Source organism: Lampetra planeri, chromosome 3 (assembly GCF_965212315.1).
Source record: "Lampetra planeri chromosome 3, kcLamPlan1.2.h2, whole genome shotgun sequence".
NCBI classification, from domain to species: Eukaryota; Metazoa; Chordata; class Hyperoartia; order Petromyzontiformes; family Petromyzontidae; genus Lampetra; species Lampetra planeri.
The window spans coordinates 929,729-955,266 of NC_136109.1; the positions used below are offsets into that span (position 1 = coordinate 929,729).

General features: G+C 56.6%; 1 protein-coding gene across 4 annotated transcripts; it reads right to left on the reverse strand.

Annotated features, from left to right (window-relative positions):
- On the reverse strand, nt 1-24,645 carry LOC144735767 (uncharacterized). Of its 4 annotated transcripts, none has more exons than XM_078618298.1 (3): nt 24,636-24,645; nt 24,091-24,195; nt 1-5,665 (listed from the first exon to the last, which is right to left on the reverse strand). In XM_078618298.1, exon 3 carries the CDS (start codon nt 5,644-5,646, stop codon nt 3,091-3,093), a length of 2,556 nt encoding a protein of 851 aa, XP_078474424.1. In that variant the 5' UTR covers nt 5,647-5,665; nt 24,091-24,195; nt 24,636-24,645; the 3' UTR covers nt 1-3,090. The 4 variants fall into 4 exon arrangements, with proteins under 4 accessions (XP_078474424.1, XP_078474414.1, XP_078474406.1 ...); XM_078618288.1 differs by having other exon boundaries at nt 24,091-24,199; XM_078618280.1 differs by lacking the exon at nt 24,636-24,645 and having other exon boundaries at nt 24,091-24,629.
- Between the last annotated feature and the right edge of the window lie 893 nt (nt 24,646-25,538).

The window sequence follows — 25,538 nt, forward strand, 5'->3', positions numbered from 1 at the left end:
TGTGCGATGCATATTTATTCTAAAATCACAATCAGATTACGTCGGCTTCGTCAGCATCTCGGCGCAGCGTAGCGATACGAACTTAACGTTGAAATCGTTGGGTCAGACGAAATAAGTTATGCAAATTAATTAACCCAGGATCAGTGGTTAGTCTTAACCTGGGGGGTGCACGCACGCCCTGGGGGGTGCGAGATGCCCTTTCTGGGGATGCGAGACACGGACAGATTTTCTTTTCAATGGTAAATCATCGAAGTACAATTGACTTTGTTTCATCGAACCCCGATGCATTAATACATTATTCTTCTACGATCGAGAACCAAAGGGGTGCAAGGCTGCAGTAAAGATTAGGAGCCACGTTAACGTGACAATCCACTTCCTGCCATTTCCTGTGGGCGCACGTTGGTGACGTCACACTCCCACCCCTCCAACACCAGAGGGGACATTGTGACAACTCTGGCTACTGCCTGACGCTGCTGGTCGTCAAGCCGTCATCAGCTAAACCAGTGGTCCCCAACCCATGGGCCGCGGTGAGTCCGCGCGTGCCCGCCCCCATTACTTTATTATTTACCACTTCCGTCCACGCCTCTCTCCCCGCACTGCGCACTCGTCTCAGTAGCAGGTTTGGAGCCCACAAGTCAACTAACCCAGAGCCACAATGAGTAAAAAACAAACGTCGCTGAAGAGCTTCTTTGAAAAGGGGGAAAGACCCAATGATGAACCCCCTCACCCCCCCCCCCCCCCCCGGGTCCGTGAAAAAATTGTCTTCCACGAAACTGATCCCTGGCGCCACAAAGGTTGGGGACCGTTGAGCTAAACGACCGCACCCCCATTTCGATGTTCTGAGATTGATCTTGCAACAACACCGGTGGCAACTGCTGCTGCAGCACGGCTGGGTCGGTGGTCAAGGAGGGTGTATGCGGCGCAGTTTTTGACACGTAGGAGGCTTTCACGACCAACATCATCCATACTAGCGGTTGTTGGGTTAGGTCGCGTGAATATAAATGCGTCGTTAATCCCGTTGCAACCCGACACGGCCAATTAGTAAGGTTTGTCACGTAAACAGAACGTGTCAAATTTAAGACCGGGGGATGATGTCTCCACAAGTGTTGGTTGTAATTACTGACGAAACATCACGGTATTCGAATTGTCAATATTGCGGGTTTACTCTCCAAAACAACCCGTGTGTGTGCTGCACGACCGACGACTTGGCACGTTTCGTTTACACGACAAACCTCACTAATTGGCCGTGTGGGGTCACGGCGGTTTTTAACGACACATTTATATTCACGCCATCTCACCCAAAACGTTCGATTATGGACACACGTTTTATTTATATCTGACCCCAAAAAAAACCTCAATTATCAATCGTGATGTTGCACGCCAAAGCCCGCACGCATGTGAAATTACACGGGACCGGTTGCTTCTCTTCCCCCGCCAACCCCCGTAACTCACGCGAGATTCGCCCACACACGCAGTGTCACACACGCAGTGTCACACGCGCGGTTTCACACACGCGGTGTCACACACGCGGTGTCAAACCCACGGCACCGGCGATCAAGCAACGGCCACCAACGCGGCCGGCGGCCGCACCACCATCCCCCGCTGGTACACACGGCCCACCGTGATGGACTCGGTGACCCTCAACAGCTGGAACCCGGCCACGAGGTTTGCCGACGTACGGATTACCCACACAACGACCAAAAATGCAATATCAGTGTCATGATGACACCGGCCGGATGGTAGCTGGACTTGGGGAGCATTGGGAAAATCGCCAATGCTCCGTTTCTTTATTTTTATTATTTTTTTCCCCGTGCCGACCTTCGTCGTAAACATTCTCGCGGTCGTGCGCCAGGGTCTGTGGCGTCTCGCCGTGTTCCTAGCGAGCACGAGCCCTCACCCACCACCCACCACCCCCCCCCCCCAAAGCCAAGGGGAGGGGAACCTCTCGGCCGTGCCACCACCACCACACCCAATCACCGGTCGTTCACGGTGGCATTAAGACCGTGCCATCGAGTTCCGAATCAAAGCAAAACATTTTAATCTTAGCAGCAGTAGCAACAGGTGTCAAGATCTTACAAGCAAAGAGCTAAGCCCCGAGACAAACTGCGGCGAGTGAATTAGTTACCACCGCCCCCACCGCCCCCACCGTACCACCCAGCACAGGCGTCCGCGCTTCCTCCACTGGTAACAACGCTCACCGCCTCCGCTCCCCCCGGAGCCTCCCGCAAACCGCACGCGACGCGTGCTGCCCTCAGGCAGGCAGGGCTGTCGCAGCCGCTGCCCTGAGGACGAGGCGCTGTGTGCGACGGGCGCTCTATTGGGGGAGAGCTCTTGAACGTGTGGGGGCGATGCAAGATCCGTTTGTGTGCTCGCTCCCCTCCTTTCTCACGACTCAATTTTCGCCAAGTTGCTACGGATGATTTTTAATAACATGTCGTCTACGGATTATTTTAGCCGCACCGTGCATTGGGCTTAGAGGAAGACAGTCTCTAACAAAATAAAAAGCCGATGTTCAGTTACAAACAGCAGTAGTGTTACTAGATTTTACGCTTTGTGTATTTCTACGAAAAAAATTGTTAATTGTTGGGAGAAAAAAACATTTTGGAACACATTTTCTTAAACAAACAAAAAATGTTGCTTGTTTTCTGTTGATTTGGGGGGCCCCCTGGTGGCCGATCTAAGCCACCACATAGCCCGCCACCCGCCCCGTCACGAGTTTCAGGTTCTGTGGGGCCGTGGGTCAGGCCCGGGCGGAAGATGGCCTCTCTCAAACGCAGCCCGGTATTGCGTGCACGCGCCAAAGCGCAACGCGCCCCGAGGCTTCGGCGCTCTCTCTCGCAGTGGTCACTAGCTCCGACCGCAGGCAGCGTCGACGGGAACGCTTCCACAGGGAGGGAGGGAATCGAACGTGCGGCCGCACGGCCTCCGTGCTAATTGAGCGTCCAGGGCGGTCGTCGTAGTTGCTGGTCGAAGAGGAAACGAGGCAATTCGCCCCGGGGCCTCGTACAAAATCAGACCGAGAAATTAGCGTAGCAGGGAGGGGGCGGGGGCCTACGTGGCATTCTGGCCCACGTCCGAGTGGGGGCCCTGCTAGTGCCGTCGCTTGTGCTTCGACTTCTTCCTCTTCCTCCGCGACTTGCGGAAGTGCTCGGCGTCGATGGTCAACTTCCCCTCGAACACGATCTCCACGCTGGAGCTGCGGCTGCCCTTGCCGCGGCCGTGCGGCACGGCGCACGCTTTGTGGTGCGACGGGCCCGGCGCCAGCTCCAGCGCCTGGGAGGGGGCGTTGCGGTAGTGGCCCCGGTAGCGCTCCGGCGAGTGGCTGGCGGACGCCGGCTCCCTGCGCTCGCGGGCGCCGCTCGAGTAGGAGAGGTAGTAGGCGTGCTCGATGTGGTGCGTCTTGCACTTCCGCTTGCCGCCCGGCTTCTCCGAGCGCCCGCCGTGGTGGCGATGGTCCTCGGCCGCCCTGTCTTCCCGAGCGCGGGTCCTCTCGTCGCTCCACGACCTCTCCCTCACAGCCGGAGCCCTGTGGCCCCTGTGCCTCTCGCTCGCCCAGGAGCTCTCCTGGCTCCTCTTGCGCGTCTTGTCCCCGTGGCGGTCCCGAGAACGTTCCCTCCGACTCCTGCTCCTCCCCTGCTCGCCGAACCAGCCTCTGCCCGCCGACCGCTCGCTGTCGCTCGACCAGTCGCTGCCGTACAACCTGCCGTGCGCTTTGTCTCTGCTGTGGGATCTATCCCCGTATCCCCTGGATCGGTCCCAATCGCGGCGATCGTCCTCGTCCCTCGACCTGCGGGAGCGCGACACGCTCCTGTCCCAGTCCTCGAAGACGTCCACGCTCGGCTCTCTCGACTGCCGGTGTTTCTGTTTGCTCCTCCTGGACGACCTCGGCTCCCTGCTCCTGCTACGCGAGTTCTCTCTCCGGGAAGGGACCTCCCCCCCGGGTTGCGCCGCGTCGCTCCTACTCGACGTCCCGCACTTGGGCTTCTCCGCCGACCGCCTCCTCCTCCTCCTCCTACTGCTGCTCGTCGTCGTCGTCCTCCTCCTCCTCCGGCTGCCGACGGAGCTGTCCGAGAGCCACTGCGTCCTGTCGCTGTCTCCGTCCACCTCGGTCTCGCACAGAGAAATGGACGGCGGCGCCGGCGGATATTTGCGGTCCCGAGGGCCCGTGGTCGGCGCTTCCTTCGCGACGGCGGCGGCGGCGCCGGGATTGTCCATCCCGGACGTGCCGGGGGCGGCGGCGGCCTCCTCCTCCTCCTCGCCCGAGTCAGACGACAGCATGACGAGCTCGGGCGTGCGCTCGGCCAGGGGCTTCACGTAGCCGACGATCACGCAGTCGTCCGCGTCGCTGTCTCCGCCGTCCGGCGGCGGGCACGGCTTCGGCATCTTCACGTCGGGGAGGACCTCTTGAGAGGCGGCGGTGGCGAAGGGGGTGACGTTGCCATCCTCGTCGCTGTCCCTGCTGCGTGCGGACGAGCTGGGCGTCGCGGACGCCGCGTACGTCCCCGCGACGCCGCGCCTGCTCCAGCACCGCAGATCCGGCGTCTCCGGGCTGCCGTCCGGAACCGTCTCCTCCCGGCTCGCGTAGGAGGGCCCCGGGGTCTCGTCGTCCCACTCGGAGAGCCCCGGGGGAGATGGCGGCGACGAGGGGGACCCGAGGAGGCACGGCGTGCGCGTGCCGGGCGGGTCGTCCGCGGGCTCCGGCGAGATGGCGATGACGGACGACTCGCTGCTCCCGGCGCCTTCGGCCGGCACGACCGCGTCGTAGAAGGCGCGCTCGTCGTACGCCTCCATGTTGAAGGGCGAGCGGGCGAAGCTGGCGAACTCGTGGAGGAAGTGCTCCGTGCGGTTCAGCAGCGTGGGCCTCAGGTCCCGCAGGAAGGCGTCGCTCTCCAGGTGGAAGCGCGTGATGTTCTCCAGGATGCGGCGGAGCACGAAGCTCACGATCGCCTCCCTGCGCCCGAACAGCACCGTCAGCTCGCGCTTGAGCCACGGCACCAGGCGGTGCAGCGTCGCCGGGTTCTGCAGGAAGAACTCGGGGCTGACGGTGCGGTGGCGCCCGCCGTCTTCCACGCGCCGCACCCGCACGCCCCGCCGGTACAGCGCCCTGCGGAACGCCATCAGCTCCTCCTCCTTGAGGCAGCGCAGGCTGCGGTTGTTGAGGCGGGCACGCCGGCGCTCGCGCAGCTGCTGCAGCATCTGCTGGATGTGCGCGTCGACGTGCGAGGGCGGCCGGCGCCTCGAAGCCGCCTCGAAGAGCACGCCCGACTCCTCCCGCCGCTCGGCGCGCAGGCGCTCGTGCGTGAGCGTCGAGCGGTAGCGGAAGCGCCGGCCCTCGGGGCTCGAGAAGGAGCCGTTCTCCTCGGGCGTGAGCCAGTACTCGTCGAAGCTGGAGTTGCTCCTGACGTTGTAGATGATCGAGCGGAAGGGCTGCTTGCACAGCGGGCAGTCCGCCTTGTTCTTGGCCCACTCGAGGATGCACAGGAAGCAGAAGCTGTGCATGCAGGAGCTCGCCAGGGCGCGGTTGTCCATGCGGTCCAGGCAGATGGCGCACTTCGAGTCGGGCGAGGAGGAGTTGCAAGAATTCCTCCGCCGGCCGGCGTCCGGGGAGGACGAGTCCGTTTCCTCCACCGAGTCTCTCGCCTCCATTTCTGCGGGACGCCCGACGCTGGAATTCAAACGAAAGCGGTCGAACCGTTTTAATCGCTCCTTCTCGAACCGTTCAAAGCATAACAATGCAACGGTGCGGTGGATATCCATGACAGAGGGGAGATATTTTGTTGTTGGGTTACACCGCGTAAATGTGGCGTCGTTAAACCCCGCTACCACCGCCCACACACACGGTCAATTAGTAAGGGGTTGTCGCGTACACAAAACGTGGCCAATTCGTTACTGGTTCAGCACCACACCGCTTGACTGTTGGAGAGTAAATCCACGACATCGTTTACAATTCGGGCACCGTGACATTTCGCCAGTAATTACAACCGGAATCGTCAGGCGACAGCCACAGAGTTGTGGAGAAATCCTCCTCCTGTTTCGGCATTTTGCACCATGTTGCCATCACAGGCTACAATAAAAATGTTCATGGATGACGCACATTCTCATACCTGTCAACCCCTTATCAGTGCCTTTCTTATTATAGACCAATTCAGACCTTGTTGGTTTCCCCGTGCCCTTACAAACCTCAACGTCAATCCTACAAAGCCCGATCGCAAGGGAGAAGCACACAAACGAATAGACATTTTTTTTTTGCCAGTATTGAAATGGCTGTAAGCCGTATGGACCTGAAAACTAAATTTCCCTGTACAAGAATATGGCTAAACTGTATGGGTTGACAGGTATGCATTGTTATTATTGGTTCGTACGGTAAAGTCGCGTAGAAAGAAAATAAATTAAATAATAGAATAAGACGTTTCGATTGCAACATAAGCAACCGTCATCAGGTAGAACTAAATTTGAGAGAGAGACAAAACATAGACACAGAGACACACAGACAGACACACAAGCAGAGAAAGACAACAGAGACACACAGAGACACAGGCAGAGAGAGACACACAGAGACACACAGACAAACACACAGAGACAACACAGAGATACACACAGAGACACACACATAAGCAGAGAGAGACAAACACAGAGACACACAGACACAAAAGCAGAGAGAGACGCAGAGACACACATACAGACACAAGCAGAGAGACACACACAGAGACACACAGACAGCAGAGAGAGACAACACAGAGACACACAGACAGACACAAGCAGAGAGACACACACAGAGACACACAGACACACAGACACAGAGACAACACAGAGATACACAGACAGACAACCAGAGAGAGACAACACAGAGACACACAGACACACACACAGGCAGACAGAGACAAACAGAGACACACAGAGACACAAGCAGAAAGAGACAACACAGAGACACACAGACAGACACACAGAGACACAAGCAGAAAGAGAAACACCCAGAGACACACAGAGACACAAGAAGAGAGACAACACAGAGACACACACCAACAGACACAAGCAGAGAGAGACACAGAGACACACAGACACACACACAAGCAGAGAGAGATACAACACAGAGACACACAGACACACAAGCAGAGAGACAACACAGAGACACACACCAACAGACACAAGCAGAGAGACACAACACAGAGACACACAGACACACAGACAGACACACAAGCAGAAAAAGACAACACAGAGTCACACAGAGACACAAGCAGAGATAGACACACAGAGACAGACAGACAAAAGCAGAGAGAGACACACAGAGACACACAGACACACAGGCAGAGAGAGACACACAGAGACACACAGACAAACACACAGAGACACACAGAGACAACACAGACACACACAGAGACACACAGACACACTGAGACACACACAGAGACACACACATAAGCAGAGAGAGACACAGAGACACACAAACACACACACAAGCAGAGAGACACACAGAGACACACAGACAGACATGCAGAGAAAGAAACACACACACAGACACACAAGCAGAAAGAGACAACACAGAGACACACAGACAGACACACAGGCAGAGAGAGACACACAGAGACACAATCAGAGAGAGACACACAAACACACACACAAGCATAAAGACACACACACAGAAACACACAAGCAGAGAGAGAGACACACAAAGACACACAGACAAACACACAGAGACACATAGAGACAACACAGAGACACACAGACACACAGAGACACACACAGAGACACACACATAAGCAGAGAGACACACACAGAGACACACAGACACACAAGCAGAGAGAGACACACAGAGACACACAGACATAAGCAGAGAGACACACAGGGACACACAGACATAAGCAGAGACACACAGAAAGAGACACACAGACACACAGAGACACAAGCAGAGAGAGACACACAGAGACACAGACACACAAGCAGAGAGAGACAAGACAGAGACACACAGACACACAAGCAGAGAGAGACAACACAGAGACACACAGATAGACACACAGGCAGAGAGAGACACACAGAGACACAAGCAGAGAGAGACACACAGAGACACACAGACAGACAGGCAGAGAGAAAGAACACAGAGACACACAGACACACAAGCAAAGAGACACACAGAGACACACAGACAGCAGAGAGAGACACACAGAGACACACAGACACACAAGCAGAGAGAGAACACAGAGACACACAGACACACAAGCAGAGAGAGACACACAGAGACACAGAGACACACAGACAGACAAGCAGAGATAGACACACACACAAGCAGAGAGAGACACACAGAGACACACAGACACACAATCAGAGAGAGACACACAGAGACACATAGACACACAGGCAGAGAGAGAGACACACAGACAAACACACAGAAACACAGAGACAACACAGACACACACACATACCCACAGAGACACACACAGAGACACACACATAAGAAGAGAGAGACACACAGAGACACACAGACACACAAGCAGAGAGAGACACACAGAGACACACAGGCAGAAAGAGACACAAAGAGAGACACAGACACACAGGCAGAGAGACAGACACAGAGACACACAGACACACAAGCAAAGAGAGACACACAGAGACACAGACAGACACAAGCAGAGAGAGACACACGGACACACAAATACACACACAAGCAGAGAGACACACACAGAGACACACAGACACACAAGCAGAGAGAGAGACACAGAGACACACAGACACACAGGCAGAGAGAGACACACAGACATAAGCAGAGAGACACACAGAGACACACAGAAAAACAGAGAAAGACAACACAGAGACACACAGACACAGACACAGAGAGAGACACACAGACACACAAGCAGAGAGAGACAACAGAGACACACAGATACACAAGCAGAAAGAGACACACAGAGACACAGACAGACACACAGGCAGAGAGAGACACACAGACATAAGCAGAGAGACACACAGAGACACACAGAAAAGCAGAGAAAGACAACACAGAGACACACAGACACACACACAGAGAGAAACACACAGACACACAAGCAGAGAGAGACAACACAGAGACACACAGATAGACACACAGGCAGAGGGAGACACACAGAGACACACAGAGACACAAGCAGAGAGAGACACACAGAGACACAGACAGACACAAGCAGAGAGACACACACAGAGACACACAAGCAGAGAGAGACACACAGAGACACACAGACAGACAGGCAGAGAGAGACAACACAGAGACACACAGAAACACAAGCAGAGAGACAGACACACAGACACACAAGCAGAGAGAGACACACAGAGACACATAGACACACAGGCAGAGAGAGACACACAGGGACACACAGACACACAAGCAGAGACAGACACACAGAGACACACAGGCAGAGAGAGACACACAGAGACACACAGACAGAGAGAGACACACAGAGACACACAGACACACAGGCAGAGAGAGACACACAGGGACACACAGACACACAAGTAGAGAGACAGACACACAAACACACAGGCAGAGAGAGACACACAGACATAAGCAGAGAGACACACAGAAAAGCAGAGAAAGACAACACAGAGACACACAGACACACACACACAGACACACAAACAAGCAGAGACACACCGACACACAGGCAGAGAGAGACACACACAGAGACCCACAGACACAAAAGCAGAAAGAGATACACAGAGACACACACACACAAGCAGAGAGAGAGACACACAGAGACACACAGACACAGGCAGAGAGAGACACACAGACACACACACAAGCAGAGAGAGAGAGACACAGACACACAGACACAGGCAGAGAGAGACACACAGAGACACACACACAAGCAGAGAGAGACACATAGACACAGACACACAAGCAAAGAGAGACACACAGAGACACACAGACACACAAGCAGAAAGAGACACACAGAGACACAGACACACAGGCAGAGAGAGACACACAGACATAAGCAGAGAGACACACAGAAAAGCAGAGAAAGACAACACAGAGACACACAGACACACACACACAGAGAGACACACAGACACACAAACAAGCAGAGACACACCGACACACAGGCAGAGAGAGACACACACAGAGACCCACAGACACAAAAGCAGAAAGAGATACACAGAGACACACACACACAAGCAGAGAGACACACAGAGACACACAGACACAGGCAGAGAGAGACACACAGACACACACACAAGCAGAGAGAGAGAGACACAGACACAGGCAGAGAGAGACACACAGAGACACACACACAAGCAGAGAGAGAGACACATAGACACAGACACACAAGCAAAGAGAGACACACAGAGACACACAGACACACAGGCAGAGAGAGACACACACAGACAAACAAGCAGAGAGAGACACACAGAGACCCACAGACACACAAGCAGAGAGAGACACAGGCAGAGAGAGACACACAGAGACAGACACAAGCAGAGAGACAACACAGAGACACACAGACACACAAGCAGAAAGAGACACACAGAGACACAGACACACAGGCAGAGAGAGACACACAGACATAAGCAGAGAGACACACAGAGACACACAGAAAAGCAGAGAAAGACAACACAGAGACACACAGACACACACACAGAGAGAGACACACAGACACACAGGCAGAGAGAGACACACAGAGACACACAGATAGACACACAGGCAGAGAGAGACACACAGAGACACAAGCAGAGAGAGACACACAGAGACACAGACAGACACAAGCAGAGAGAGACACACAGAGACACACAGATAGACACACAGGCAGAGAGAGACACACAGAGACACACAGACACACAAGCAGAGAGAGACAACACAGAGACACACAGATAGACACACAGGCAGAGAGAGACACACAGAGACACACAAAGACACAAGCAGAGAGAGACACACAGAGACACAGACAGACACAAGCAGAGAGAGACACACAGAGACACAGACAGACACAAGCAGAGAGAGACACACAGAGACACACAAACACACACACAAGCAGAGAGACACACACAGAGACACACAGACACACAAGCAGAGAGAGACACACAGACACACAAGCAGAGAGAGACACACAGAGACACACAGACAGGCAGAGAGAGACAACACAGAGACACACAGACACACAAGCAGAGAGACACACAGAGACACACAGACAGCAGAGAGAGACACACAGAGACACACAGACACACAAGCAGAGAGAGACACACAGAGACACACAGACAGACGAGCAGAGAGAGACACACAGAGACGCACAGACACACACACAAGCAGTTAGAGACACACAGAGACACACAGACACACAATCAGAGAGAGACACACAGAGACACAGACACACAGGCAGAGAGAGACACACAGAGACACACAGACAAACACACAAAGACACACAGAGACAACACAGACACACACAGACACACAGAGACAACAACAACCGCCATTCGCCACTAAGTGGCGGTGACGTCACCACGACGCTTGTGCCAGGCCATGTGCACCCTGAGGCCACGTGAAGTGTCGAACGCCCGCTGGCAGGAGGTCACGGGGCAGACCCAGGTGCCACGGGTCGACTGACCGAGATGACCGAGATGACTGGCTGATGCACCACCTGTGCCCCCTACTGTGCCAAATTGCTGTGCTTTAGCCACCCGGCGCTCCGCTCGTTGTTGTGAGCGTCGCTCCTCCGCCCTCCGTTGTTGTTGGAGGGCGACTGCCTCCAACTGCCCAGTAGCGTCCTTCACGAGCCTCCTCCACTGAGGCCGATCTTGACACCGCTGGTACCAGTCATCGGCAAGTCCACTCAGCTCCACGTCCTCCTGTACCACATCACTCCATCTCTTCTCTAGCCCGTGCCGCGCCCGTTTAGCCCCCTCGATCCGGCCGAACAAAAGCTGTTTAGGCATGCGGTGGCTGGGCATGCGGGCTACATGACCCAGCCAACGCAGCCTTGCCTGCCGGAGGAGCTCACTGATGGGACTTTGCCCAGATCTTTCAAGGACTTGTGAGCTCCTCACACAATCCAGCCTGGTTAAACCCAGGATGGATCGTAGGCAGGCCAGCCTAAATGTTTCCAACCGGCGAAGATGCTCCACTAGGGGGGTCCACGTTTCGCAAGCGTAGAGAAGGGAGGGAATGACCGTGGCCGAGAAGACCTGAAGCTTCGTGCGGAGCGACAGACCAGGTAGCTTCCACACAGCGTTACGCAACCGATGAAAAGATATTGCCGCTCGACTGATTCGGAGTGAGACCTCTGCTGATAAACTGGAGCCGGTCATGAGCACACTGCCCAGGTATGGGAAACTCTCCACTCTCTCCACTACTGCCCCATCACCGATTGGGAGTTGTGGGGGTGGAGTGCCCGATGGTACAAAATACCCAGGCAGGTGCTTAGTTTTGGTGGGGCTGATGGTAAGGCCCCACCTCTTAGTGGCACACTCCAGTCTCAGCAGCAGCGTCTCCAACTCCTCTTCTGAATGAGCAGCTATTACCAAATCATCGGCATACATAACGTGGTTGACCAATAGGGAGCCATCCCTTGATCGCACCCGGGCGTCGATCAGCCTCCAATTATATCTGTACCAAATGGTAATTCCCCCGGTACAGCTATTGAAGGCTTCACGAACTACGCAGTCGAAATAGATGTTAAATAATGTGGGAGCCAGAGGACATCCCTGTCGCACTCCAAGGTGTACAGGGAAAGGCTCCGACTCCCGGCCACGTAGTTTTACCCGGGCCCGCTCACCATCATGAAGGTCCTTAATGATCGTGAGCAGAGGGTCAGGGACTCCGAAAGCACGAAGAACAACCCAGAGCCCAGTCCTACTGATGGTATCATAGGCCTTGACCAGGTCAATAAAGCAGAGATGTAGGTCTTTTTGGAATTCCCTACACCTCTGCTGTAGCAAACGGACAGAAAATATGGCATCTGTGCAGGACCGCCCTTTCCTGAAACCGCATTGGGGCTCCGCAAGCCTCTCCTCAGCATGCCTAGCAAGGCGATGTTGAATAATCCTTGCCAGGACCTTACCCGGCACACTGAGGAGTGAGATGCCCCTGTAGTTGTTACAGTCGGTACGGTCCCCCTTCTTAAAGAGGGGGACCACCAGGGCATCCTTCCAGTCCTGCGGAACCCGTCCAGTGGTCCAGACTGTTGTTATGATGTCATATAGGGCAGTCTGTGCACAAACGCCACCCTCCCTCAGCATTTCGCTTGGGAGATCATCTCTGCCCGGTGCCTTCCCTGGTCTCAGACTCCGGATCGCCCTCAGTACTTCCTCAACAGATGGTACCTCAGCCAGCCACTCACAGGGGGTGACCTCTTCCAATATTTGAGGCACCGCAGCCTCAGCAGGGTTATCCCCACTTTGTGCCATGATGTTTTCCTGGCTGAGAGATTTTCCCTCCCCCAGGACCTCACAGAAATGCTCAGCAAATCTGCAAACCTGTTCCTGGGGGTCGGAGATTGGATCACCGTTTTTTCCTCTGATGGTAATAGGTGTGGCGCTGCAGGTTACTTTTTTGATGGAGTTAAATAGTGATTTGTGATCGCGGGCCACTGAGGCAGACTCCATCTCCTCAGCAACCCGCGACCACCACCCATCCTTACAGCGCCTTACGGCTCTCCGAACCTCCGAGCGAAGGCTGCGGTAAACCTCCTCATTCTCTGACGTGGGATGCTGTAGGCGATGAGAGTGGGCCTGTCGCTTTTTCTCAATTAACCTGAACACCTCCTCCGTCAGCCAGGGTTCCCGGGGAGGTCTGGACCGCGTACCCAAAGCAGCCATTGCAGCTGCATGAGTCACAGTCTTAAACCTCGCCCATTTACCCTCGACATCAGGAGGAGTGGGGGACGATGCCAACCCCAGCTGCAAGCGATGATGAAATTCTCGCTTGCAACTTTCATCAGCTAACTTAGACCAGGCCACTTTTGGTTGGAATGGGATCCTGGGTGTACACCCACCACCGGAGTGGAAGAATGGCAGGCGCATCTTACAGATGACTAGTCGATGGTCAGAGGGCAGATCAGCTCCACGGTAGGTCCTGGTGTCAAGGACATGGGCTCGCATCCGCTGGTCCGTCACTATGTAGTCCAGCAGATGTTCTTGCTTGGACCCGGCATGCATCCATGATGTTGTGTGGATGCGCCGATGCCGGAAGAGCGTGTTGGTAATTACAAGCCCATGGGCTGCACAAAAATCTAGCAGCCTCCTACCGTTATTATTGAGCTGATCTGGCCCATGCCTTCCAATCACTCCAGACCAGGTGCCAGCATCATGACCAACTCGGGCATTGAAGTCACCCAACAAGATGACTCTGTCCCGAGTGGCCACTTTAGCCAGCACCTGTGACAGGAGGTCATAGAAAGCGTCCGACTCATCGGCTTTGCCTGCATCCCTCCACGGATGTTCGTCTTCGGTGGGGGCATAAGTAACCACGACCACCACTCCTCGCCTCTGGTTGATGGGAAGGCGAGCCCAAAGTATCCTGGGGCTTACAGCTTCCCACACCTCACCGCCACGCTCCCACGCCCCCTTCATTCTTTTGTTCAGAAGAAGAGCCACACCCTGTTGTTTGGCAGTCTCCTGCCCCGAGTAGAGGACTGTCCACCCCTCATGGTGGCAGGAGCCAGAACCGGTCCACCGGACCTCCTGAATGCCACAGAGATCCAGGCGGTACCGGTCCAGCTCCCGACAGAGGAGTGGCAGCCTCTCCTCCGCAGTGAGCGTTCGAACATTCCACGTGGCCATCCGCAATGGTTTTTCGTTGTTTCTGGAGAAGCCCCGAGGGTTAAAATTCAATCTCCTGGCTCCGCCAAATGGGGTTTGGCCAGGAGACGTCATAAAAGCCTGACCCCCCGGGGCCTCCGGCACAAGCTTATTAATTACAGGTTTATGTTTAATTCGTAGTTTAGTGGTGGTTAATTGAAGGTGGAGGGGTTACCAGCCCCTCGCACCCGTCCAGAGCCCCCGTTTAGCCACTGTGGTGGTCACAGACGCCATGAGGGGAGAGGCCAATGGGCATTGGCCCTCCCCCCACAGCACTGCCCACGACAGTGTTGCCCGTCCGGCACCGCGAGGAGGTAGGAGGTTGTTTTGCCGGAGACACACACATAAGCAGAGAGAGACACACAAGCAGAGAGAGAGACACAGAGACACACAGGCAGAGAGAGACACACAGACAAACAAGCAGAGAGAGACACACAGACACACAGGCAGAGAGAGACACAAAGAGACACACAGACAGAGAGAGACACAAAGAGACACACAGACAAACAAGCAGAGAGACACACAGAGACACACAGACACACAAGCAGAGAGAGACACACAGACACACAGGCAGAGAGAGACACACAGAGACACAGACAGAGAGAGACACAAAGAGACACACAGACAAACAAGCAGAGAGAGACACACAGAGACACACAGACACACAAGCAGAGAGAGACACACAGAGACACACAGACACACAAGCAAAGAGAGACACACAGAGACACACAGACACACAGGCAGAGAGAGACAAACAAGCAGAGAGAGACACACAGAGACCCACAGACACACAAGCAGAGAGAGACACACAGGCAGAGAGACACACAGACAGACACAAGCAGAGAGAGACAACACAGAGACACACAGATACACAAGCAGAAAGAGACACACAGAGACACAGACAGACACACAGGCAGAGAGAGACACACAGACATAAGCAGAGAGACACACAGAAAAGCAGAGAAAGACAACACAGAGACACACAGACACACACACAGAGAGAGACACACAAACAAGCAGAGACACACCGACACACAGGCAGAGAGAGACACACACAGAGACACACAGACACAAAAGCAGAAAGAGATACACAGAGACACGCACACAGACACACAAGCAGAGAGAGACACACAGAGACACACAGACACACAAGCAGAGAGAGAAACACAGAGAGAGACACACAACACAGACACACAACACAGAGACACAGAGAGAGACACAACATAGACACACAGACACAGAGAGAGACACACACACAGAGACACACAGAGAGAGACACACAGAGACACACAGACAGACACACAAGCAGAAAGAGACACACAGTCACACAGGCAGAGAGAGACACACAGAGACACACAGAGACACAAGCAGAGAGACACACAGAAACACACAGACACACAGGCAGAGACACACAGAGACACACACAAGCAGAGAGATACACAGAGACACACAGACAGCAGAGAGACACACAGAGACACACAGACAGCAGAGAGACACACAGAGACACACAGACAGCAGAGAGAGACACAGAGACACACAGACAGCAGAGAGACACACAGAGACACACAGACAGCAGAGAGAGACACAGAGACACACAAGCAGAAAGACACACAGAGACACACAGACAGCAGAGAGACACACAGAGACACACAGACAGCAGAGAGATACACAGAGACACACAGACACACAAGCAGAGAGACACAGAGACACACAGACAGCAGAGAGACACACAGAGACACACAGACAGCAGAGAGACACACAGAGACACACAGACAGCAGAGAGATACACAGAGACACACAGACAGCAGAGAGACACACAGAGACACACAGACAGCAGAGAGACACACAGAGACACACAGACAGCAGAGAGACACACAGAGACACACAGACAGCAGAGAGACACACAGAGACACACAGACAGCAGAGAGACACACAGAGACACACAGACAGCAGAGAGACACACAGAGACACACAGACAGCAGAGAGACACACAGAGACACACAGACAGCAGAGAGACACACAGAGACACACAGACAGCAGAGAGACACACAGAGACACACAGACAGCAGAGAGACACACAGAGACACACAGACAGCAGAGAGACACACAGAGACACAAGCAGAGAGACACACAGAGACACACAGACAGCAGAGAGACACACAGAGACACACAGACAGCAGAGAGACACACAGAGACACAAGCAGAGAGACACACAGACAGCAGAGAGACACACAGAGACACACAGACAGCAGAGAGACACACAGAGACACACAGACAGCAGAGAGACACACAGACAGCAGAGAGACACACAGAGACACACAGACAGCAGAGAGACACACAGAGACACACACAAGCAGAGAGAGACACAGAGACACACAGACAGCAGAGAGACACACAGAGACACACAGACAGCAGAGAGACACACAGAGACACACACAAGCAGAAAGAGACACAGAGACACACAGACAGCAGAGAGACACACAGAGACACACAGACAGCAGAGAGAGACACAGAGACACACAGACAGCAGAGAGACACACAGAGACACACACAAGCAGAGAGAGACACAGAGACACACAGACAGCAGAGAGACACACAGAGACACACACAAGCAGAAAGAGACACAGAGACACACAGACAGCAGAGAGACACACAGAGACACACACAAGCAGAGAGAGACACAGAGACACACAGACAACAGAGAGACACACAGAGACACACAGACAGCAGAGAGACACACAGAGACACACACAAGCAGAGAGAGACACAGAGACACACAGACAGCAGAGAGACACACAGAGACACACACAAGCAGAAAGAGACACAGAGACACACAGACAGCAGAGAGACACACAGAGACACACACAAGCAGAGAGAGACACAGAGACACACAGACAACAGAGAGACACACAGAGACACACAGACAGCAGAGAGACACACAGAGACACACACAAGCAGAGAGAGAGAACTCTTCTGAAGCGACGATGGTAAATGCGCTGGGAGGCAGCAGTGGTGGAGTTGGTGGTGGTGGTGGTGGAGTTGGTGGTGGTGGTGGAGGTGGTGGTGGTGGAGGTGGTGGAGTTGGTGGTGATGGTGGAGTTGGTGGTGGAGGTGGTGGTGGAGGTGGTGGAGTTGGTGGTGGTGGAGGTGGTGGTGGAGTTGGTGGTGGAGGTGGTGGAGTTGATGGTGATGGTGGTGGTGGAGGAGGATTTGGAGGTGGAGGTGGTGGTGGAGGTGGTGGAGTTGGTGGTGGAGGTGGTGGTGGAGGTGGTGGTGGAGTTGGTGGTGGAGTTGGTGGTGGAGGTGGTGGAGTTGATGGTGATGGTGGTGGTGGAGGAGGATTTGGAGGTGGAGGTGGTGAAGGAGATGGTGGTGGTGGAGTTGGTGGTGGAGGTGGTGGTGGAGTTGATGGTAGAGGAGTTGGAGTTGGTGGAGGTGGTGGTGGTGGAGGTGGTGGTGGAGGTGGTGGTGATGGTGGAGTTGGTGGTGGAGGTGGTGGTGGAGGTGGTGGAGGTGGTGGTGGTGGAGGTGGTGGAGTTGGTGGTGGTGGAGTTGGTGGTGATGGTGGAGTTGGTGGTGGAGGTGGTGGTGGAGGTGGTGGAGTTGGTGGTGGTGGAGTTGGTGGTGGAGGTGGTGGTGGAGGTGGTGGTGGAGTTGGTGGTGGAGTTGGTGGTGGAGGTGGTGGAGTTGATGGTGATGGTGGAGGAGGATTTGGAGGTGGAGGTGGTGAAGGAGATGGTGGTGGTGGAGTTGGTGGTGGAGGTGGTGGTGGAGTTGATGGTAGAGGAGTTGGAGGTGGTGGTGGTGGAGGTGGTGGTGGAGTTGGTGGTGATGGTGGAGTTGGTGGTGGAGGTGGAGGTGGTGGTGGTGGAGTTGGTGGTGGTGGAGTTGGTGGTGATGGTGGAGTTGGTGGTGGAGGTGGTGGTGGAGGAGTTGGTGGTGGAGGTGGTGGTGGAGTTGGTGGTGGAGTTGGTGGTGGAGGTGGTGGAGTTGATGGTGATGGTGGTGGTGGAGGAGGATTTGGAGGTGGAGGTGGTGAAGGAGATGGTGGTGGTGGAGTTGGTGGTGGAGGTGGTGGTAGAGGAGTTGATGGTAGAGGAGTTGGAGGTGGTGGAGGTGGTGGTGGTGGAGGTGGTGGTGGAGGTGGTGGTGGAGGTGGTGGAGTTGGTGGTGGTGGAGTTGGTGGTGGTGGAGTTGGTGGTGGAGGTGGAAGTGGTGGTGGTGGAGTTGGTGGTGGAGGTGGTGGTGGTGGAGGTGGTGGTGGAGTTGATGGTAGAGGAGTTGGAGGTGGTGGTGGAGGTGGTGGAGTTGGTGGTGGTGGAGTTGGTGGTGGAGGTGGTGGTGGAGTTGGTGGTGGAGTTGGTGGTGGAGGTGGTGGAGTTGATGGTGATGGTGGAGGAGGATTTGGAGGTGGAGGTGGTGAAGGAGATGGTGGTGGTGGAGTTGGTGGTGGAGGTGGTGGTGGAGTTGATGGTAGAGGAGTTGGAGGTGGTGGAGGTGGTGGTGGTGGAGGTGGTGGTGGAGTTGGTGGTGATGGTGGAGTTGGTGGTGGAGGTGGTGGTGGAGGTTGTGGAGTTGGTGGTGGTGGAGTTGGTGGTGGTGGAGTTGGTGGTGGAGGTGGAAGTGGTGGTGGTGGAGTTGGTGGTGGAGGTGGTGGTGGTGGAGGTGGTGGTGGAGTTGATGGTAGAGGAGTTGGAGGTGGTGGTGGAGGTGGTGGAGTTGGTGGTGGTGGAGTTGGTGGTGGAGGTGGTGGTGGAGGTGGTGGTGGAGTTGGTGGTGGAGTTGGTGGTGGAGGTGGTGGAGTTGATGGTGATGGTGGAGGATTTGGAGGTGGAGGTGGTGAAGGAGATGGTGGTGGTGGAGTTGGTGGTGGAGGTGGTGGTGGGAGTTGATGGTAGAGGAGTTGGAGGTGGTGGAGGTGGTGGTGGTGGAGGTGGTGGAGTTGGTGGTGATGGTGGAGTTGGTGGTGGAGGTGGTGGTGGTGGAGTTGGTGGTGGTGGAGTTGGTGGTGATGGTGGAGTTGGTGGTGGAGGTGGTGGTGGAGGAGTTGGTGGTGGAGGTGGTGGTGGAGTTGGTGGTGGAGTTGGTGGTGGAGGTGGTGGAGTTGATGGTGATGGTGGTGGTGGAGGAGGATTTGGAGGTGGAGGTGGTGGTGGAGGTGGTGGAGTTGGTGGTGGAGGTGGTGGTGGAGGTGGTGGTGGAGTTGGTGGTGGAGGTGGTGGAGTTGATGGTGATGGTGGTGGTGGAGGAGGATTTGGAGGTGGAGGTGGTGAAGGAGATGGTGGTGGTGGAGTTGGTGGTGGAGGTGGTGGTGGAATTGATGGTAGAGGAGTTGGAGGTGGTGGAGGTGGTGGTGGTGGAGGTGGTGGTGGAGGGTGGTGGTGATGGTGGAGTTGGTGGTGGAGGTGGTGGTGGAGGTGGTGGTGGTGGTGGTGGAGGTGGTGGAGTTGGTGGTGGTGGAGTTGGTGGTGATGGTGGAGTTGGTGGTGGAGGTGGTGGAGTTGGTGGTGGTGGAGTTGGTGGTGGAGGTGGTGGTGGAGGTGGTGGTGGAGTTGGTGGTGGAGTTGGTGGTGGAGTTGATGGTGATGGTGGAGGAGGATTTGGAGGTGGAGGTGGTGAGGGAGATGGTGGTGGTGGAGTTGGTGGTGGAGGTGGTGGTGGAGTTGATGGTAGAGGAGTTGGAGGTGGTGGAGGTGGTGGTGGTGGAGGTGGTGGTGGAGTTGGTGGTGATGGTGGAGTTGGTGGTGGAGGTGGAGGTGGTGGTGGTGGTGGTGGTGGAGTTGGTGGTGATGGTGGAGTTGGTGGTGGAGGTGGTGGTGGAGGAGTTGGTGGTGGAGGTGGTGGTGGAGTTGGTGGTGGAGTTGGTGGTGGAGGTGGTGGAGTTGATGGTGATGGTGGTGGTGGAGGAGGATTTGGAGGTGGAGGTGGTGAAGGAGATGGTGGTGGTGGTGGAGTTGGTGGTGGAGGTGGTGGTGGAGTTGGTGGTGGAGGTGGTGGTAGAGGAGTTGATGGTAGAGGAGTTGGAGGTGGTGGAGGTGGTGGTGGAGTTGGTGGTGATGGTGGAGTTGGTGGTGGAGGTGGTGGTGGAGGTGGTGGTGGTGGAGGTGGTGGAGTTGGTGGTGGTGGAGTTGGTGGTGGAGGTGGAAGTGGTGGTGGTGGAGTTGGTGGTGGAGGTGGTGGTGGTGGAGGTGGTGGTGGAGTTGATGGTAGAGGAGTTGGAGGTGGTGGTGGAGGTGGTGGAGTTGGTGGTGGTGGAGTTGGTGGTGGAGGTGGTGGTGGAGGTGGTGGTGGAGTTGGTGGTGGAGTTGGTGGTGGAGGTGGTGGAGTTGATGGTGATGGTGGAGGAGGATTTGGAGGTGGAGGTGGTGAAGGAGATGGTGGTGGTGGAGTTGGTGGTGGAGGTGGTGGTGGAGTTGATGGTAGAGGAGTTGGAGGTGGTGGAGGTGGTGGTGGTGGAGGTGGTGGTGGAGTTGGTGGTGATGGTGGAGTTGGTGGTGGAGGTGGTGGTGGTGGAGTTGGTGGTGGTGGAGTTGGTGGTGATGGTGGAGTTGGTGGTGGAGGTGGTGGTGGAGGAGTTGGTGGTGGAGGTGGTGGTGGAGTTGGTGGTGGAGTTGGTGGTGGAGGTGGTGGAGTTGATGGTGATGGTGGTGGTGGAGGAGGATTTGGAGGTGGAGGTGGTGAAGGAGATGGTGGTGGTGGAGTTGGTGGTGGAGGTGGTGGTAGAGGAGTTGATGGTAGAGGAGTTGGAGGTGGTGGAGGTGGTGGTGGTGGTGGTGGAGTTGGTGGTGATGGTGGAGTTGGTGGTGGAGGTGGTGGTGGAGGTGGTGGAGTTGGTGGTGGTGAAGTTGGTGGTGGTGGAGTTGGTGGTGGAGGTGGAAGTGGTGGTGGTGGAGTTGGTGGTGGAGTTGGTGGTGGAGGTGGTGGAGTTGATGGTGGAGGTGGTGGTGGAGTTGATGGTAGAGGAGTTGGAGGTGGTGGTGGTGGAGGAGTTGGTGGTGGAGGTGGTGGAGTTGGTGGTGGAGGTGAAGGAGGTGGTGGTGGAGTTGGTGGTGGAGGTGGTGGAGGTGGTGGTGGAGGTGGTGGAGGTGGAGTTGATGGAGGTGGTGGAGGTGGTGGAGTTGGTGGTGGTGGTGGAGTTGGTGGTGGAGGTGGTGGTGATGGAGTTGATGGTAGAGGAGGAGTTGGAGGTGGTGGAGATGGTGGTGGAGGAGTTGGTGGTGGAGGTGGTGGAGTTGGTGGTAGAGGTGGTGGTGGTGGAGTTGGTGGTGGAGGTGGTGGTGGAGTTGATGGTAGAGGAGTTGGAGGTGGTGGAGGTGGTGGTGGAGGAGTTGGTGGTGGAGGTGGTGGAGTTGGTGGTGGAGGTGGTGGTGGAGGAGGTGGTGGTGGAGGTGGTGGAGTTGGTGGTGGAGGGTGGTGGTGGAGGTGGAGTTGATGGAGGTGGTGGAGGTGGTGGTGGAGTTGGTGGTGGTGGTGGAGTTGGTGGTGGAGGTGGTGGTGGAGGTGGTGGTGGTGGAGGTGGTGGAGTTGGTGGTGGAGTTGGTGGTGGTGGAGTTGGTGGTGGTGGAGTTGATGGTGGTGGAGGAGGATTTGGAGGTGGTGGAGGTGAAGGAGATGGTGGTGGAGTTGGTGGAAGTGGTGGTGGAGTTGATGGTGGAGGAGTTGGAAGTGGTGGAGTTGGAGGTAGTGGAGTCGATGGTGGTGGAGTCGGTGGTGGTGGAAGTGGTGGAGTTGGTGGCAGAGGTCGAAAACGGGTTTTGATTCCTTACCCGTACCCGGCCGCACCAGGGTCGCAAACCGGTACCCATACCCGTACCCGGCCGGGTACGGGTAGCCGGGTATCGGGTAGGGTACGGGTATAGGGTACCCGATTGCGACCTCTGGTTGGTGATGGTGGTGCACATGGCCTGGCACAAGCGTCGTGGTGACGTCACCGCCACTTAGTGGCGAATGGCGGTTGTTGTTGGTGGAGGAGTTGGGAGGTGGAGTTGGTGGTGGTGGAGTTGATGGTGGAGGTGGAGTTGGTGGTGGTGGAGGTGGAGTTGATGGTGGTGGAGTTGGTGGTGGTGGTGGAGTTGGCGGTGGAGGTGGTGGTAGAGGTGGTGGTGGTGGTGGTGGAGTTGATGGTAGAGGAGGAGTTGGAGGTGGTGGAGATGGTGGTGGAGGAGTTGGTGGTGGAGGTGGTGGAGTTGGTGGTGGAGGTGGTGGAGTTGGTGTAGGAGGTGGTGGTGGAGTTGATGGTAGAGGAGTTGGAGGTGGTGGAGGTGGTGGTGGAGGAGTTGGTGGTGGAGGTGGTGGAGTTGGTGGTGGAGGTGGTGGTGGAGGTGGTGGTGGAGGTGGTGGAGTTGGTGGTGGAGGAGTTGGTGGTGGTGGAGTTGGTGGTGGTGGAGTTGATGGTGGTGGAGGAGGATTTGGAGGTGGTGGAGGTGGTGAAGGAGATGGTGGTGGAGTTGGTGGAAGTGGTGGTGGAGTTGATGGTGGAGGAGTTGGAGGTGGTGGAGTCGGTGGTGGTGGAGGTGGTGGAGGTGGTGGAGGTGGTGGAGGTGGTGGAGGTGGTGGAGGTGGAGTTGATGGAGGTGGTGGAGGTGGTGGAGTTGGTGGTGGAGTTGGTGGTGGAGGTGGTGGTGGAGGTGGTGGTGGAGGTGGTGGTGGAGTTGATGGTAGAGGAAGAGTTGGAGGTGGTGGAGATGGTGGTGGAGGAGTTGGTGGTGGTGGTGGAGTTGGTGGTGGAGGAGTTGGTGGAGGTGGTGGAGTTGGTGGTGGAGGAGTTGGTGGTGGTGGAGTTGGTGGTGGTGGAGTTGATGGTGGTGGAGGAGGATTTGGAGGTGGTGGAGGTGGTGAAGGAGATGGTGGTGGAGTTGGTGGAAGTGGTGGTGGAGTTGATGGTGGAGGAGTTGGAGGTGGTGGAGTCGGTGGTGGTGGAGTCGGTGGTGGTGGAGTCGGTGGTGGTGGTGGAAGTGGTGGAGTTGGTGGCAGAGGTCGAAAACGGGTTTTGATTCCTTACCCGTACCCGGCCGCACCAGGGTCGCAAACCGGTACCCATACCCGTACCCGGGTAGCCGGGTATCGGGCAGGGTACGGGTATCGGGCAGGGTACGGGTATAGGGTACCCGATTGCGACCTCTGGTTGGTGATGGTGGTGCACATGGCCTGGCACAAGCGTCGTGGTGACGTCACCGCCACTTAGTGGCGAATGGCGGTTGTTGTTGGTGGAGGAGTTGGAGGTGGAGTTGGAGGTGGAGTTGGTGGTGGTGGAGTTGATGGTGGAGGTGGAGTTGGTGGTGGTGGAGGTGGAGTTGATGGTGGTGGAGGTGGAGGTGGTGGTGCTGGGATACCCACGGTGGCGTGGAGACGTTAACTGCCTCGCCTGGTGTATAAATGTGTTGCCAGGCGGTGGTGCAGGAGACGGCGGCGGTGGTGGTGGAGACTGCGGGTTTGACGAGCCTGGCTTCACAAGAAAGGAAACAAAACAACAAGACAAGTTTGTCGAGGTTTAGTTTAGGGGAACGCGCGGCCTGGCGGGTTCTAGGCCCAGCCGAGTGGCCCAGGGCCGGGAGGCCTCCACCGCCTCCTCGCCCCGAGAGGCGACTCGTGGCGAGGCGCGGGGGACACGGGGAGACACAGGGAGGGAGACAGAGACACAGGGAGACACAGAGAGACACAGAGAGGCACCGAGACACAGGGGGAGCGAGAGAGACACAGGGAGACACAGAGGCACATGGGGAGCGAGAGAGACACAGGGAGACACAGAGGCACATGGGGAGAGAGACACAGGGAGACACAGAGAGGCACATGGGGAGCGAGAGAGACACAGGGAGACACAGAGGTACATGGGGAGCGAGAGAGACACAGAGAGGCACATGGGGAGCGAGAGAGGCCTTCACCTCGTCCGCGGCGTCCCTCGCCGCCAGCGGCGACTCAGTGGCGACCTCTCGTGGCGCCGCGGGGGTAGTGAGGGAGGGGGCAGTGAGGGAGGGGGGAGGGAGGGGGCAGTGAGGGAGGGGGGAGGAGGGAAGGGGGAGGGGGGAGGAGGGAAGGGGGAGGGGGGAGGAGGGAGGGGAGAGGAGGGAGGGGGAAAGGAGGGAGGGGGTAGTGAGGGAGGGGGGGAGGGAGGGGGCAGTGAGGGAGGGGGGAGGAGGGAGGGGGAAAGGAGGGAGGGAGGGGGAAAGGAGGGAGGGAGTGGGTAGTGAGGGAGGGGGGAGGGAGTGGGTAGTGAGGGAGGGAGGGGGGAGGGGAGGGAGGGGGGGAGGAGGGAGGGGAGAGGAGGGAGGGGGAAAGGAGGGAGGGAGGGGTGGTAGTGAGGGAGGGGGGAGAGAGGGGGCAGTGAGGGAGGGGGGAGGAGGGAGGGGGGAAGGGGGAGGGGGGAGGAGGAGGGAGGGGGAAAGGAGGGAGGGAGTGGGTAGTGAGGGAGGGGGAAGGGAGGGAGTGGGTAGTGAGGGAGGGAGGGGTGAGGGAGGGAGGGGGGAGGGAGGGAGGGGGGAGGGAGGGAGGGGGGGGAGGAGGGAGGGGAGGAGGGAGGGGGAAAGGAGGGAGGGGGTAGTGAGGGAGGGGGGGAGGAGGGAGGGGGAAAGGGAGGGAGGGGGTAGTGAGGGAGGGGGGAGGGAGGGGGAAGTGAGGGAGGGGGGGGAGGAGGGAGGGGGAAAGGAGGGAGGGAGGGGGTAGTGAGGGGAGGGGGGAAGTGAGGGAGGGGGGGAGGAGGGAGGGGGAAAGGAGGGAGGGGGGGAGGGAGGGGGGTAGTGAGGGAGGGGGGAGGAGGGAGGGGGAAGGAGGGAGGGAGGGGGAAAGGA

Excerpts from the sequence above, each read along its gene's own strand:
- LOC144735767 (XM_078618280.1), bottom strand. The coding sequence starts at position 24,545 with ATGTGCCTCTCTGTGTCTCCCTGTGTCTCTCTCCCCATGTGCCTCTGT. Across the intron at positions 5,666-24,090 it reads GTTAACGTCTCCACGCCACC|CGTCGGGCGTCCCGCAGAAA; the intron begins GTGGGTATCCCA and ends TTTGAATTCCAG.